This window comes from Ipomoea nil, unplaced genomic scaffold, assembly GCF_001879475.1.
Source record: "Ipomoea nil cultivar Tokyo-kokei standard unplaced genomic scaffold, Asagao_1.1 scaffold0268, whole genome shotgun sequence".
Taxonomy (NCBI): Eukaryota; Viridiplantae; Streptophyta; class Magnoliopsida; order Solanales; family Convolvulaceae; genus Ipomoea; species Ipomoea nil.
This window is the reverse complement of record NW_017616696.1, coordinates 2,131,856-2,148,791: the sequence shown is the minus strand read 5'-3', so window position 1 is coordinate 2,148,791 and position 16,936 is coordinate 2,131,856. Positions and strand designations below refer to the sequence as shown.

The following is a 16,936-nucleotide window of genomic DNA, read 5'->3' as shown; positions in this document are numbered from 1 at the left end:
AATTTAAACTTATTACATTTATTATTAATAGTCGGTTAAAAATATTGTTGAAAAAATAGCATAAAATGTCATTTTAAGTGAAGATTTTGTGGTACAAATATATGTGGAGTCCACTACCGATTTAGGTCGGGTCAAAGTGGAGTCAGGTTCTTCGTAGTGAGACGAAGGGATCGATAAATTGTACATACCCTCAAAACGGATAATGGGTGAATGAAAAATTGATTATCAAATAGACCCATTTGAGTTGGAAAGGTTTGTAAGTTGTCTTTGTCCCACTGGGTAGTGCATTTGCACCACTATATATACAAGACCCTTCTAAAAAGAATTTGAATTATAAATTATATAGTATGAAGGCTCTCTCTTGTACGTAGGTGGGTGCAAATCAACGTATTTGGAGCCTTTATCTCTTGCTCATCTTCCCCCTCAATTTTTCCTCCTCAATTTATGTGTTTCAACCAATTGTTTGAGTACTCAAACCATAAGTCGAAGTTTGTTTAAGATCACTTTCAGATGGTCGGAAATTTCATAATTTTCAGTAGTGTTAGGCTACAACGTTTCTAACGCCAAAGGGAGGTAGCAAATAAAATTTTAAAAATAAGATTAATGTGGGTATCATACGACTCAAACTTACAAATCTTGAACTAGACATATCTTTTTGTTCTTGTGCTCGCTTGTTATTTTATTTTCGAAAATAATATTTTCATACTATTATATTCTGGACCGTTATGCTGTGCATCCGTATGCACCGTGCATGGTGCATCCGGATGCAAAAACGCCGTCGTTTTGACGTCTAACTTAAAAAAAAATAAAAATTCAGAATTACATAACTACACATCCATAATTTCATCACATTCATAATTTCATAACTATACATCCAGAATTACATAACTATACATCCATAATTTCATAACTATACATCCAGAATTACATAACTATACATCCATAATTTCATAACTATAAATCCAGAATTGCATAACTACATATCCATAACTTCATAACTATACATCCAAAATTGCATAACTACACATCCATAACTTCATAACTGTAAATCCAGAATTGCATAACTACACATTCATAACTTCATAACTACACATCCAGAATTGCATAACTATACATTCAGAATTTCATAACTAAAAATCCAGAATTAATGAATTAAAAAATGAATATCAAATGTTGTTGCTGGGAATCGAAACTGATTTTTTTTTTTTTTTAAGTAGGATGCCGTTTTGATGCAAAACGACGTCGTTTTTGCATCTGTATGCACCATGGTGCATACAGATTCACAACATAATTTGCCTTATATTCTGTCTAACAAGTATGGACTGAATTGATTGGGCATGACCAAACAATAATAATGTTAACCTAACGCACAACTCAAAAAAAAAAAATTAAAATTTTTTTTTCTTCAATTTCTTTATTCAGAATTATTACATTTATTAATATTTGATTAAATATGAGTAAGGTCGTATTGAACCAAAAAAATAAAAATCTTGATTTGATCTGACTCACAATTTTTATTTAAAGTAATTTTTCAATTTCTTTAGTTAATAATAATAATAATAATAATAATAATAATAATAATAATAATAATAATAATTATTATTATTATTATTATTATTATTTACAAGTAAAAAATAATTTATTTAAAATTTTTATTATAATAATTATTAATCTTTATTACTATTATAAACTTTAATTTATAATTTTATTTTTAATATAAATAATAATAATAATAATAATAATAATTATTATTATTATTATCATCATTAAAGTAATTTATATTTTATAACAAATAAAAATTTTTGTTAATATTTTTAAAAATAAACTAAAGTATAACTTTTTAACTTTCATTCAAATAAAAAAAATATCATTTTCTAACTTTCTTCATGAAAATATTTTTTTAAAAAAATCAGTATTATAACAAAAGACTGAATATGTCATTATCCAACCGACCAAGGTGGAATTTTAACTTTTGTTTTTCTACTAAAAAAAAAAAAATCGGGTTCCAACTTATATAAACACATGGATTGCGTGTACTCCTTTTTCTCTTGCCAAATAGACGGAACATAGACAGCGAATTAGCGAAACAAACTGACAAATAAACCTTCCCGATGTTTGTTGAACTTTTCCCTGGCTCTTAAAGGAACCCCCTTCCTGTAAGCAACTTCATATTTCTTCATCTGGAATCTAATCCTATGTACACACGTACCCAGAAAAGCAAACCCGAATCTTTCTACCCCCTTTCTCTTAGAATCTTGGATGTCTTGCTAATTACTCAAATCTTTCTCAGCTGATTAAAGGTAACACTAATGTTTTTCACTTCTTTTTTTAATGATATATGGTTTGTTAGTAGCTTTTGTGTGATTTTAGTTTCCAAGATTCTGTCTTTTGATCACTATATAGTGTCAGTTTATGCTGATTCTTGGAGGTGTTGAACACACAATTACACACTGTTTTTTGTTTGGTTAAGTTATAGGAATTAGGAAAGTGTAGGCTATAGGTTTTTGCTGAATTGTTTATCCTAATTGTGTGATTCTACTCATGTTTTTCACTTCTTTTTTTTTTAATGATATATGGTTTGTTAGTAGTTTTTGTGTGATTTTAGTTTCCAAGATTCTGTCTTTTGATCACTATATAGTGTCAGTTTATGCTGATTCTTGGAGGTGTTGAACACACAATTACACAGTGTTTTTTTGTTTGGTAAAGTTATAGGAAAGTGGAAGTGTAGGCTATAGGTTTTTGCTGAATTGTTTATCCTAATTGTGTGATTCAGAACGGCGATATCAATGATGGAAATGGTTTCCTGTTATTCTGGGGCATGCTGTTATGTTGTAAATGTTAGGAGGGAATTGATTGACAGAACTCCGAGTTTAACTCAGTTAAGGATTCCCACACGACCAGGTAGAAGTTGGTGTTGTGCTGCTGTTATTCGATCTGGCGATTTGAGACACTCAGGTTTGGGTAATTTTAGGTCAAAGAAACTAATTCGGAGAAGTCGAGGTTATCCAATTGCCAGTGCTCTTAAAGAATCTAGTTCGGGTCTCTTGAGTGGAAACTATGATTCATATGTAGTTGATGGTACTGTGAGTGATTCTGGGGAAGCGGTGGTGCCTAAGGTTTTTGTTCCTAGTTTACCGGATGATGAATCTAATGGGGATTGTGGAGCTCCAATTGACAGTTCTTTCTGGGAATGGAAGCCGGAACTGAATGTTCATTACGAGAAATCAGGGTCTGGGAATGTGAATTCGCCGCCAGTGCTCTTTCTCCCGGGTTTTGGTGTTGGTTCGTTTCATTACAAAAAACAACTAAAGGATCTCGGCTCTGATTTTAGGGTATGGGCGTTGGACTTTTTAGGGCAGGGTAGGTCGCTCCCGAGCAAAGACCTGACCTCGCAGTTCAATGGCGTTGGAGAAGATCTTATCTGGGGTTTTGGAGATGAAGCTCAACCTTGGGCGAAAGAACTCGTTTTTTCTATGGACCTATGGAGAGACCAAGTTCGCTACTTTATTGAAGAGGTACTAGACTCAATAAGTTACAACTCTTTTTTACATTTCGGCTTCGAAGAAAAACTAATTAGATAGGAAATATAGTAGAGAAACTAGTAACTTGGGTTTTAATGGTGCAGGTTATTAAAGAACCGGTTTATATTGTGGGAAACTCGCTTGGCGGGTTTGTTGCACTCTCCCTTGCAGCACGCCACCCTCAATTGGTGAAAGGCGTTACGTTGCTAAATGCAACGCCTTTTTGGACTTTTCTTCCTAATCCTATTAAATCTCCGAGATTATCAAGAATGCTTCCTTGGGCGGGGACGTTTCCTCTTCCAACGACGGTTAGAAATATCGTGAAGCTTTTGTAAGTTCTAAACGATTGAAATTTGAATGTTTACCTTCGCGTAGTGTACCAAAACGATTTACATAGACTTGGCGAAGTTCTTGCTCTCTTGATTCCGGGATTGACTTGGGCTACTTTTCTACCGTTTCTTTTAGATGGCAGAAAATCAGTGATCCCGAAAGCATTGCAGAGGTTCTAAAACAGGTCTATGCAGATCACTCGATAAATGTGGATGAAGTGTTCTCTCATATAATCGAGACAACAAAGCATCCCGCTGCAGCTGCATCCTTAGCCTCGATAATGTTTGCTCCCGGGAGTCAATTGTCGTTCAAAGAGGCTCTCTCGGGGTGGGTAGCGCAAATATTACGTTGCTGTCCATACTATTACTAAGACATTTTACTTAGCTTGTTAGCTTTTTCCATATATAGGTGTCAAGAAAACAATGTACCCATATGCCTCGTTTACGGGAAGGAAGATCCGTGGGTGACGCCTTATTGGGGCTTTCGGGTCAAGAGGCGAATGCCCGAGGCTCCATATTACGAGATTAGCCCCGCAGGTCACTGCCCCCACGACGAAGTCCCAGAGGTACATTACGAAAACATTCTCAGTTGGTTCATTTGTTTTCACTATAAACGGGAACGAGGCTTCTAAACTTGCTTTGTGTGCACTAGGTCGTGAACTTTCTTTTGCGGGGATGGATCAGAAGCCTGGAGTCGAGCGGCTTGGTGACGCTACCCCTGCTCGATAGCCCAGAGTGCGCTGCCTTCGACATTTCTAGGGAGGTGGAATTCATCCGAGGAGGACTGAAGAAATCGGTAAATGTACAATTTTATGGATCCACAACGTCGCAGTGGGAAAGGTTTGGTTTTTACGTTAAATCTCTGCTCAAGACAGAAGGCCTAAAACTCCTAGGAAGAACATAGTTACATTCTTGTTATGTTACATTCTTGTTTGATGTAATTGTAATTGTAATATAGAAAATGCACAGGCACAGGGGATACATATGTAAAAGTACAGTTGAAAAATGAATGCACTTAGTAATTTGGGAGGTGTATTTTTAGTATTTGCACAGTTTTTGAACCACAATTTTACATATTATGAGAAATTAATCCCATTACATGAAATATTGATGTTTTGTAATAGTCTGTAAATCATATAAAATTTTGATTTTTTGTAATAGTCTTAAATCACACATAAGATGTACATAAATATTTACTTATAATGAATTAAGATCATATGGGAGTAATGCTTCCTTAAAACATATGAATTAAAGTTATATGAGAATGTTTTTTTGAAAAATATAAGTTAATTTTATTTGTGATTTTATTTGTTTATCTAGAATAATTAACCGTATTGATGTGATAAATACGGTAGTTTCTATGAATACATACAAGTATTGAAGTTGAATCAGATGCGGGTCCTACTCTAGTCAATTTGTTGGTTTAAGTATTGAGCTTGGAAAATACGCGAGGTCATAGGATTTCGAGCTATATAGCAGTAAGTAGAAAATGTCTAAAAGTCTCATTTCTCGCATTTAATGCAGTATTTATAAAAGGCGCTAGAGGCGTATGCTGGTCTCTCAACATGTGTGGCACGTGGAATGCATGCACATGGGAAGGTCAGAGGCCTCACCGGTCCCTCCACGTGCATTGAGATTCCTAACTCTCTCTGTCTCACAACTATTGAATTTGGCTGAAAAAACTATGTGTAAGGCTTTAAGTATCCGATGTCGGATGGTTGGTCTCAACCTGATATAATTAGGGTGAAATAACGAAAACCAGGATCTATAGAGTAGTGGAGCTATGTTCGGCCCTGCGTCTAGGTCGGGTCAGTCGTGCAAAGAGGTCGGCCATGCTTGGATACGGCTCGATTTGGTGGATAGCCTTGTTACCGATCATGTATACGGTACGGGGTGATTGGAGATAATCCCTATCAAATATAAAAATAATATATATATATATATATATATATATATATATATATATATACACATACACACACACTGAGCAAAGGTTGAGTATATCCACAAATATATTAAAATGCTACCGAATTATCACATATATTAGATACACTGAAATTTTGCATAATACACGTTTGAAGTTAACAATAATTATAAAATTATCACAAAAGTTTTCCAACTTAATTTAAAATCGTCAGATGAGATTATTTAACATTTTTTTTTTTTACAGCAAGCATTGGTCTCACACTTTCTATCATGTAAATACAAACACTTCATGCCTTCATGGCATTTTGTGGGTTGACTTATTACACGCCCGCCCCCATTCGTCAACCAATACGCGTATGAATTGACCTCTTGTGATTATATACTCCGTAATAAATAAATGAAGGGAAAATTACATTTTTTATCCTGTGATAATGATTTAGTCCTAAATTATATACGTGATAATTTTTAATTTTTAAATTATGTATGGAATGACGATTTTAATCTTTAAATGACTAAATCAATAATTTTATTAAATGATAAACTGGTGATAGAAATAGTCATTAAAAAAATATATAACTAATGACTAAATTTGTCTCATGATATAATTAAAGGACCAAAAATATAATTTTTACAAACGAAAATGGGACCTGTCATATATTTGTACACAGTACACTGGAGCATTGCAGACTAATTTCCTAGTTGTTGCTTCCCAAACTAATCATCCGTTTCCATGAAGGTTCTTGATTGAGTTACGAAAGTCATGTTTTAGCAGATAGGAGTATTCCCGTTATCCTTTTGATCATTTCAAGTATGAATTAGAATTCGTGTTCTTTAACAACACAGCTTCTGGCTGGGATTCTGAGTGATATTTCCCTCAAAGTTCTGATCTTTTTTTGTTTCCCAAGAAACCCATTAATGGCAGAAGCTGTGATCTCTGCTATTCTTGAAGTGCTGTTTGAGAAGATAGCTTCTCGGGTTCTAAAGCAACATGGGGGGCCTCTGGGAGCAACAAGGAAGGAGATGGAGAAGCTGCAGAGTGTCTTATCCACCATCCAAGCAGTGCTTCAAGACGCTGAAGAGAGGCAGCTTAGAGATAATGCCCTCAAGAATTGGCTCTTGAAGCTCAAAGATATCGTCTATGATGCTGATGATTTGGTTGATGAGTACCTAACTGAGCTTCTCAGAAACCAGGTGAATTCTATTTCCCATGATTGGGATTTTTGTTGCTGTTTCTTGCAGGCTGCAAACTCTCTGATTTTCAACACTAATTTACTTTATGTTTGCTATAAGATGAAACTCAATCTCAAGGAAATTGGGGATAGGTTAGAATTGGTAGCTAATGAGAGGTTGAAATTCCATTTGAGAGATCACAATCCAGTGTATAAGAGTGAGGGCTTTAAGAGGCTAGAATCAGACTCTTATTTACTCGAATCTAAGGTTTTCGGTAGAGATGGAGATGAGAAAAACATTGTTAAGCTCCTCCTTACAGAACCCCAGCAGGGGAAAGGGGTTTCTGTGATTAGCATTGTGGGGATAGCGGGAATTGGGAAGACAACGGTGGCGAAATTGGCATACCATAACCCGGAAGTTGAGAGGTATTTCGATAGGAGAATTTGGGTTTGTGTGACCGAGGGGTTCGATGTGAAGAGGCTTATGAAGGCGATTGTGGAATCGGATACGGGTAGTGGGTGTAATCTTGTGGAGATGGAGGCAATTCAGCGTCGGGTGCAGGAGTTGATCATAGGGAAGAGGGTTTTGCTAGTACTGGATGATGTTTTGGATGATGATGATCACGAGAAGTACGAGAGGTTGAAGAACTTGATTCGAAACGGGGTGGAGGGGAGTAAGATCTTGATAACTACTCGTTACGAGAAGGTTGCACAGCTGATGGGAATAGCCCCCCCGTACCATCTCGAGGGCCTCTCGGATGATGATTGTTGGTCTTTGTTTCAAGAAAGGGCATATAAGAATAGCAAACAAGGTGAATCCTCGGGTCTCGAACAAGTAGGGAGACAGATAGCCAAGAAATGCCGGGGTGTGCCTTTGGCTGCCAAGGCCCTCGGGAGCTTAATGTGTGTGAAAAACACGAAATCACAGTGGCTGTTTGTTCGAGATTGTGAGATGTGGAGCCTTATGGGGGATGCAAAGGGTATCCTCCCGGCTCTAAGATTAGGCTATGAGCATTTGCCACCAAATTTAAAACAATGTTTTGCATATTGCTCTATCTTTCCCAAGGGCTACCGGATAAAGAAGCCCATCCTAATAAACCTATGGATTGCTGAAGGATTCATTCCATCGTCTGAAACTGGTAACGAGTACTTTAACGAGCTGTTGTGGAGGTCGTTCTTTCAAAACGTGACACGAGATTGTGAGGGGAACATAGTCGAGTGCCAAATGCACGATCTTATCCACGATCTTGCCAAGACCGTTGCAGGCATCGACTGCTTGACTATCGAGATTGGGAAGGAGGTTGATGTTCCCACGGGCACACGCCATTTATCACTTCTTTGCAACGAAACGGCTCCTAAAGCTCTTCGTGCCTTGAAGAATGCTAAGAAACTCCGCTCGTTTCTTCTCCTGAATGGATGGCGTAAGCTCAGCATGGTCACGAAGAGCTTCTTCTTGAGTTTGAAATCCGTTCGTGCTTTGGATTTCAGTGGCACTCGCGTTAAGAAAATCTCCAAATCCATTGCTACTTTGCTGCATTTGCGTTACCTCAACCTCTCACATACAATGTTGAAAGCCTTGCCAGATTCTCTCTGTGGGCTTCTAAATCTTGAAACGTTAATACTTAATCATTGCATCCGTCTCGTGGAGCTTCCCGAGGACCTGAGGAACTTGGTTAATCTTAAACACCTCGATATATACGGTTGTGAGCAATTAACCAAGCTCCCGCGTGGTATTGGGAAAATGAAATCCCTCCAGACTTTGCCCATCTACATAGTTAGGAAAGAAGCTGCAACCGATATCTCAGAGTTGCAGAGCCTCGACATCGGGGGAGAGCTAATGATCAAGAGCCTCGAGAATTTGGCACACGAAACGTGTGCCAAGAATGCTAACTTGAAAGAAAAGAGGAACCTTCTGTTCCTTCAGCTAGTGTGGGGGCAAGGCGATGAAATGAAAACGAGAGAAAATGTGGAGCGGGTTATTGAAGCCCTGCAACCGAATTCCAGCCTGAAGAAGTTACACATTCAAGGCTATGCTGGTGTGAATTTCCCTCGATGGCTGATGAGTCCTTATCTCGTTAACATCGTGGAGCTCTCGCTAATCAAGTGCCACAGGTGCAGCCAGCTCCCTCCGCTCGGGAGGTTACCTCTCCTCGAAGCTCTCACGGTCGATGGAATGGATGCTGCAATGTATTTCTCTAACAATGCAGGTGAAGAAGACGGGGCTATCCATTTTGCGTCGTTGAAGCAACTTACACTCAAGAATATGCCTAATTTACTCGGGTGGTCATCGGTCCAGGAAGATCCCGCTATGCTTTGTAACCTGAAGAAGCTTACATGCTGTGCTTGCCCCAATTTGAACTGCTTGCCTAATCTTCCATCCGTCGATTCTTTAGAACTGCACGGTTTCAGTAGCAAATTACTAGAAGTAGCTGCAACCAAGATCGCCACGCTTTCTCATCTCATCATAAGTGAATGCCCGGAGCTCGAATACTTACCACAAGGGCTGCTGAGAAACAATAAGCATCTCTCCTCTATCGAAATTCAAAGCTGCCCAAAGCTTCAATGGCTTTCGAGTGAGCCAAAGGGGTGTTGTTCTTCTTCTCTCCAATCACTCAGTATCAGTAACTGTGGGAATCTCGGTTCTTTGCTGGATTCTCGTGGACTACAATCTCTCAAGTCCTTGTCAATTCGCGGGTGTCCTAGCCTGTGCCTGGAAACCGAAATGATAGGCTTAAGCTCTCTTCAATTCTTGTCCCTCTCAGATTGCGAAGAGCTAACAACGTTGCCAGTGGTCGTGCAACGCCTTAAATCTCTCCAGACGTTACACTTGTGGAGTTGTCCTAAGCTGAATGCACTGCCTGACTGGATTGCTGACCTCTCGTCCCTTCGAGAATTGGAGCTGTGGTACTGTGAAAATCTACATTCTTTTCCCGACTCGATGAAATCTCTTACACAGCTCCGGTTTTTGTCGATCTGGGGATCCCCTTTGTTGGAGGTAAGGTGCAGGAAGGAGGAGGGAGAAGATTGGTACAAGATACAACATGTGCCATTTATCAAGATTAATGGCCCCTATATCCAAGCCATGACTGGTGAGTAGTGTTCAATTCTCTCATTTGCATCTCACTTCTAGGTTCTAGTCATCATCTTTGTTATAGTTCGTAGCAAAGGTGTAACTTTATTTCCTTATAGACTGCCACATTTTCGAGAGACAGGGTGCTGGCCCTAGCGACCTGGTGCTGGACTTGGCCCTTCACCGGCCTCTAACCAACGATCTTGAAAAATGAAGTGCCACATTCTTATCTCTCATATTTTCATCATATTTCTATGTTCAGCATAGCCTTTTCTAGATTTTGTTGTTAAAGCAGAAATTATAGATTGCCCCAAAAACAAAAACCAAAGTTTTATGACTAAAACTGATTAATTTGTATGGAAAGTATCACCATCTGGTGCTGGGAAGATGAAATAGTTGAGATGGGGAAATGAAAATAGATAAATGGATGTATTCCTCAATCTTGAGTTGCTGATTTTTCTCCCATTGAAAATTGCAGTTTAGTGCAGTATTTTCTTCTCCGAAAAATATGAATCCGAAACCCAAGGGCCCCCACACTCTGGCCCAACAGAGCAATTTGGAAAGATGTAAATCACGGTGACTGAATGACTTAGCACACATAACCAAATGTTAGTACGCACAAGGGATCTGCCCAGGCATAATCCCCACACTCAGTGCAGTATTTTACCTATCAGGGTGGAAGCAGATGAGATCAGACAACACAGTGAGAAGCATCAGGTGATGTTTGTCATCCTTTCCCACAACTTTCTATGTTTTTTTTTTTTTTTTTGTTATTTTATTTATTTATTTATTTATTTTTGAATGCTACTAGCTCTATTACATTGTATTTTATTTATTTATTTATTTCTTGTAAACATCATTTTCAGAAATTGCAGCTAATTCTTTAAATTTTCTTCCACTGAGTTCAATGGGGCAGATAAAAGGAAGAGCATGGAATACCAAGTTCTTAAGATAACATTTGTGTAAATGAAGGAAAGAGTTAATACCATTTTTAGTTTTTGATTTTGTCACTTTTAGTTCTCAATTTTAATATCTACAAATTTTAGTCTTCGAAGTATTTTTTTTTTTTTTTTTTTGGTCAAACTTTTGGACCATTGAGCATTATTTATTTATTTAGGGTTAATTCCACCAAATGTCCCTTGTCTTTAGTGGCAATTTCAAATTTAGTCACAAACTATCGTTTTTATCATTTAACATCCCAGACTATTATTTCTTGGACACTTTTAAACATTCTCATGATTTTTCTATTTTTAGTAAGGAGTTTTAGTCTCTTCATATTTTTTTTGTTATTTTTTTCGATTTCAATCGGTTTAATTGGTTTAAAACTTTAGGTAATCTCTGATTTTTAGTAACCATATTTTTAACCGATTTTTAGTAAAGTCTTAAACCAATTAAACTGGTTGAAATTGAAAAAATAACAAAAGAAAAATATAAAGAGAATAAATGCCCTTACTAAAAATAGAAAAAAAATCATAAAAAGGACTAAAAGTGTCCAAAAAGTAATAGTCTAGGATGTTAAATGGCAAAAATGATAGTCTGGGACTAAATTTGGTATTGCCACCAAAGACAAGAGACCTCTAGTGGAATTAATTCATTTATTTACTTTTATCATATGGTTGTTTTGAGATATGGTCCAAAATGTTATTTCATTATCTAATTTCCTAAATTATCCCAAATTTGAAACAAAAAATCTTAGAGAAAATCAACGATTTGGTATCTCAATTGTTGGTGAACTGTCAATGTAGACATTCAATCCCTTATTCATTGATTTAGTTCCTGAAATCAATTATTTTTAGTCAAATAAACCATTCTGGCCGTCTTCTGTCGTTCAGCCGATGAGAGGTCCGATTAAGCAGGGGCAATGTGGTCTTTTCATGTCTTCAGTCATCTTTTTATACCTAGGCGTTGAAATTCCACAGTCGCAATCTCCGAAGCGGGATTCTTCTCGGCCGCTGGGTTCTGCGTCCATCAATTGCACTAGCTTTCCAGTGGGGAGTGTTCGGATACTGCCCGGTTCTTTTTCTTCATCGGTTTCTGCCATGGTGTGCTGGAGATTTTCAGTAAACCGAACCGGGATAGTGTACAAGAGAATCTACCTCGGCCCGAGGATCGTCGATCTTGGTTCTGGGAATTCCCACATTTGTGGAATCGTAGAGAATTCCGGCTGCCTTCAGTGCTCGCAATGGCCAGAGTTTCACCAGTCCAACGAGAGTACCGTCGCCTCAAATCTCGCATTAGGTCAAGAAAAAAAATCCTAGTTTTTTGCCTAATCTAATAATTTTCACCACACTAAATTCCTGAGAAAAATCACATATTTTTATCTCATTTCCGCACCACCCCAATACTATGATGTGATAATCATGGAATGCCCGAGATTAATTGTCAAGGTGTTCATCATTTTCTCCTTGTTTTTTTTTTTTTTTTTTGTTGTGGAAATTTTAAGATTTTTTTACAAGTTTATTACTAAAATTATCCCTCGACTATTGCGAAATTACCAATTTGATCATCGACAATCTTTTCTTACCTAATTAAGTTCTCGGCTTTGAAAATGTTAACCATTTTGGTCCTCCGTTAAAATTCCATTCATAAGCTTTTAAATTTAAGGACAAAAAGGTAATTTCATATATTTTATTTATTAATGTTTTTGTTCTTCATGTCTATCCAATCCTTTAGTGTTCGAGCATCGGGACGCGTCCTGAGTATTGGTGTGACACTTTCGAGTCGATGGTGCTGAAGCTGCCCGAATGCAATGTAGACGACGACGACTCTTGTGTGTCCTCGAAGCCCTTTGAAGTGAAGAATGTTACGAACAATAAGGATTGTGGAATCGTGCTGAGAAGGGGGAGACGAATGAAAGATTTCCGGAGGGACATTCTTCCTAACTTGGCATCTCTTTGAAGACATGAGATTTCTGAATGAAGATTATGGAGGCAGTATACTAAGATCAAGAGAATACAAGAAAATCATGTCCAGAATGAAAGGTGGTGAGCAGAAATGCGTCACACCTGTAAGAAGCAAGAGGTCTAGAAAGGATGACATTTTTTTTTTGTTAATTATTTATTTAGGAACTATCTATCTGGGATTATTAACATATTTATGTTGTAAGTAGATTCGACAGAATTAGGTAGCTACCTCCTGCTTAATAGTTATTACTTATAAAGATGTGTATGGTCACCAACAAAGAGAGGTAAGAAGCATACCATCCTCCAAAGAAGAGTCTGGTAAATGATCTTCTATTTCATGTTTCTAGAAATCCAGCTGAGTACAATGGAAACTAGAAAGTGATGTTCCAGTAGGTAAGAGTGTTGCATTTGCAGCGGGCCTGATGAAAATGTTCACACGGACAAAGGTAACAACCTTACTCAGCTCTCTTCCTTGCATTTGCCTGTCGCAAAATTCTCAGACGCATTGGAAGAGAGACACTGAGATATAAAATGATAAGAGAAATCCAATAATGCTTTGAGAGAAGAGTCAAGTATGATGATATTACAAAAACACAAAATAGAAGGGCCCAAACAATGGCCACAGCAACATCAACCCATGTAGTGAGGAAAGGTTTAGGTGAGAAGATAGCAAGAGCAGGGCACTTGTGCCGAGATCGGATATGGTAATCTCTGAGTTAGTTGCTCAACGAGTTCAGACTGAGTTATCATGATCCCGCCCACGGGAGATGGTTTTCTGGTATCTCCGAACTAACGATTGAATTAAAGGAGTGGATAGACATGAAGAAGAAAAGCTTTAATAAATAAAATATATAAAATAACCTTTTTGTCCTTAAATTTAACAAGCTTATGGATGAAATTTTAAGAGGGGATAAAAATTGTTAGCATTTTCAAAGTCGAGGACTTAATTGGGTAAGAAAAATTATTGTGTACCAAATTGGTAATTTCGCAATAGTCGATGGACCATTTCGGTAATGAACTATTTTTTTTACCAAGGGTGTGCTTGTTGTTGTGCATCCAGACTTTGAAAATGTGCCTTCTAACGCCAAATCGTTGCAAAGCTGCTGCACCGCCACCTCGTCTTGCTTCTGAATCTGCCAACCCAGTTTCTCCGCCAGCTCGAACATTTTGTCCTTTTGCTCTTGGAAACTTTGTTCTAAACCGTTTCTTCGACGCACCGTCGATGTTCGGGTTGGATATGTCCATGTCGTCCATCATTTCTTCTCTGTATGCAGCTCCGCCGCGCTGGAGGTGGAGGGGAGCGCGAGAGGGCGGTGCTGGGGCGAAGGGAGGTAGTGGAGATACCCGGTTGGGTGGGGGTGGTGGGGGTGGTAGCCGAAGTGGACTAGGGCGGTGGCAACGGTTTCCGTCTCCTTGCGGTGGCAGTTACAGGTGGCGCACTTGAGGGCGTCGACGCTGCCGTCTTCCCCAGCGGCCATGAACTCGCCACAACCGTCCACGGCCACTTCTTATCATGTCCCCTTGATAAGCCTCAAAATATGCTAGTTTCTAGGAGCTTTTCTAAGGATTTACATACACGTTTTGACCTAGAAGTCTTGTTTTAAGAGCAAATTATCTTAAAAGCACAGTTTTGTATGGAAATGCCTTCCTAATTATATTTTACATGTTTTTAGGCAAATTGGGACGGGAATCGTGGTAAAAAGGTCAAAAGAAGCAAAGCTGTGAAAAAGACGCGCATAAGGATCACGAGTCGCGCACGTGAAGAGGAGGTGAAGGGAATTATTTCCCATTCACGCCCTCGTCACGGAGTGAAGGGATGCGTGAGGAGGAGCACAAGGCGAAACAGAACAAAAGGAGGATTATTCCCCATTCACGGAGGCCTCACGGCGTGAAGCTCAACATGAATGCGGAATACAAGTGCCGTGCAAGCTTCAACGTGGAAAAGAGTTAATTCCTATTCACGCCGGCCTCACGGCGTGAAGCCGCACGTGAATAGGAGGCCGAACCAGTGAAGGATATTTAAGGCCAAAAATAAGATTTTAGAAGGGGGTTCCAATGAGATTTTAGAGGGAGTTTTACCAAATTTTAGAGAGAGTTTTACCAAATTTTAGAGAGAGGAATTAGATCTACAATAGAAAACATCTTATTTTACTAGATTTTGCAAGAAGAATTGAAGATTCAAAGCGATTGGCAATCAGATCTTCATCCTCTAGTTGTATTTGGTGGATCTAAACAACAATTTGGGTAAAATCTATCTTTGTTCTTCATTGATCATATCTCTTTTTACCCCTTTCTTTGATTTAGATCTTCATTATGCTTGGCTAAAATCTAGTGGCTAGGATTGTGGTATAGATTGTTATTGTGATGATGAATTGATTTGAGCATATTGTGGTATTTGATTGATTGTTGATTATGGATGTCTTGTTGTTGAGGATGATCTTTGTAGCATTCTTGGAGTGGGGCCCAACTCCATGGATGATGTTGGAATCCTAGATCTAGGCAAGAGATTGCTAGATCTAGGTAGCCTCTTATCCTTTTCATTTCTCTGGCTTCGATCCGAGAGGGCAAAACCCGGAAAGAAGTGAAGGCAAAGTGTTTGCTTAAATGCCCCGCAGAGAATGAGAATTCCTACGGGCGGCGTATAGACCAAATTGGCTACGCAATCGCAATCCACTTCTCTTGACTAGTAGCGCACAATCAAACCGCCACAAATCTCCCATTCGGGAATGACTAATCACACAATACAATCGAAACCCAATCCTAACCATCTTTCTCTCTCTAAGGACATCCACAATAAGGAAATCTTCACCACGTTTTAAAATAGTGAAATCCCCTTGGGGTAGACTTTGACAAATGGGGTGGGGGGATTTTGAAGAAAGTTTGCTCTTGCAAAACCAAAGCTCTTGTAAGTAAATAAATAAATAAATAAATAAATAATTAAACTGCAGGCTTTACTAGCCACTTTGAAATTTAATTTCATTGGTTGTTGCCATTGGCAACGGCCAATTTTCCGACCGTTGCAATTGCAACGACATACCTTTTTTTTTAAAAAAATTATTATTATTATTATTATTATTATTATTATTATTATTATTTTTATTATTATTATTATTATTATTATTATTATTATTATTATTATTATTATTATTATTATTATTATTATTATTATTATTATTATTATTATTATTTTATTATTATTATTATTATTATTATTATTATTATTTATTATTATTATTATTATTATTATTATTATTATTATTATTATTATTATTATTATTATTATTATTATTATTATTATTATTATTTATTATTATTATTATTATTATTATTATTATTATTATTATTTATTATTATTATTATTATTATTTTATTATTATTATTATTATTATTATTATTTTTTTTTTTTTTTTTTTTTTTTTTTTTTTTTTTTTTTTTTTTTTTTTTTTTTTTTATTATTATTATTATTATTATTATTATTTTTTATTATTATTATTATTATTATTATTATTATTATTATTATTATTATATTATTATTATTATTATTATTATTATTATTATTATTATTATTATTATTATTATTATTATTATTATTATTATTATTATTATTATTATTATTATTATTATTATTATTATTATTATTATTATTATTATTATATTATTATTATTATTATTATTATTATTATTATTATTATTATTATTATTATTATTATTATTATTATTATTATTATTATTATTATTATTATTATTATTATTATTATTATTATTATTATTATTATTATTATTATTATTATTATTATTATTATTATTATTATTATTATTATTATTATTATTATTATTATTATTATTATTATTATTATTATTATTATTATTATTATTATTATTATTATATTATTATTATTATTATTATTATTATTATTATTATTATTATTATTATTATTATTATTATTATTATTATTATTATTATTATTATTATTATTATTATTATTATTTTATTATTATTATTATTATTATTATTATT

At 36.1% G+C, this 16,936-nt stretch overlaps 2 protein-coding genes and 1 pseudogene across 6 annotated transcripts; 2 read left to right on the top strand and 1 right to left on the bottom strand.

The window, feature by feature from the left end:
* Positions 1 to 2,058: 2,058 nt before the first annotated feature.
* LOC109148050 (pheophytinase, chloroplastic-like) lies at positions 2,059 to 4,917 on the top strand. The gene is made up of 6 exons (XM_019295800.1): positions 2,059 to 2,300; positions 2,774 to 3,515; positions 3,626 to 3,852; positions 3,987 to 4,178; positions 4,260 to 4,416; positions 4,503 to 4,917. Exons 2-6 carry the CDS (start codon positions 2,787 to 2,789, stop codon positions 4,752 to 4,754), a joined length of 1,557 nt encoding a protein of 518 aa, XP_019151345.1. The 5' UTR covers positions 2,059 to 2,300; positions 2,774 to 2,786; the 3' UTR covers positions 4,755 to 4,917.
* Positions 4,918 to 6,590: 1,673 nt separating this feature from the next.
* LOC109148027 (putative disease resistance protein RGA3) lies at positions 6,591 to 13,023 on the top strand. 5 transcript variants are annotated; one of them, XM_019295749.1, is made up of 3 exons: positions 6,591 to 10,034; positions 10,665 to 10,732; positions 12,689 to 13,023. In XM_019295749.1, exons 1-3 carry the CDS (start codon positions 6,692 to 6,694, stop codon positions 12,911 to 12,913), a joined length of 3,636 nt encoding a protein of 1,211 aa, XP_019151294.1. In that variant the 5' UTR covers positions 6,591 to 6,691; the 3' UTR covers positions 12,914 to 13,023. The 5 variants fall into 5 exon arrangements, with proteins under 5 accessions (XP_019151294.1, XP_019151312.1, XP_019151302.1 ...); XM_019295767.1 differs by lacking the exon at positions 12,689 to 13,023 and adding an exon at positions 10,916 to 11,072 and having other exon boundaries at positions 10,665 to 10,688; XM_019295757.1 differs by lacking the exon at positions 12,689 to 13,023 and adding an exon at positions 10,917 to 11,072.
* A 391-nt stretch (positions 13,024 to 13,414) lies between these two features.
* On the bottom strand, positions 13,415 to 14,708 carry LOC109152528 (annotated as a pseudogene).
* Positions 14,709 to 16,936: the final 2,228 nt, after the last annotated feature.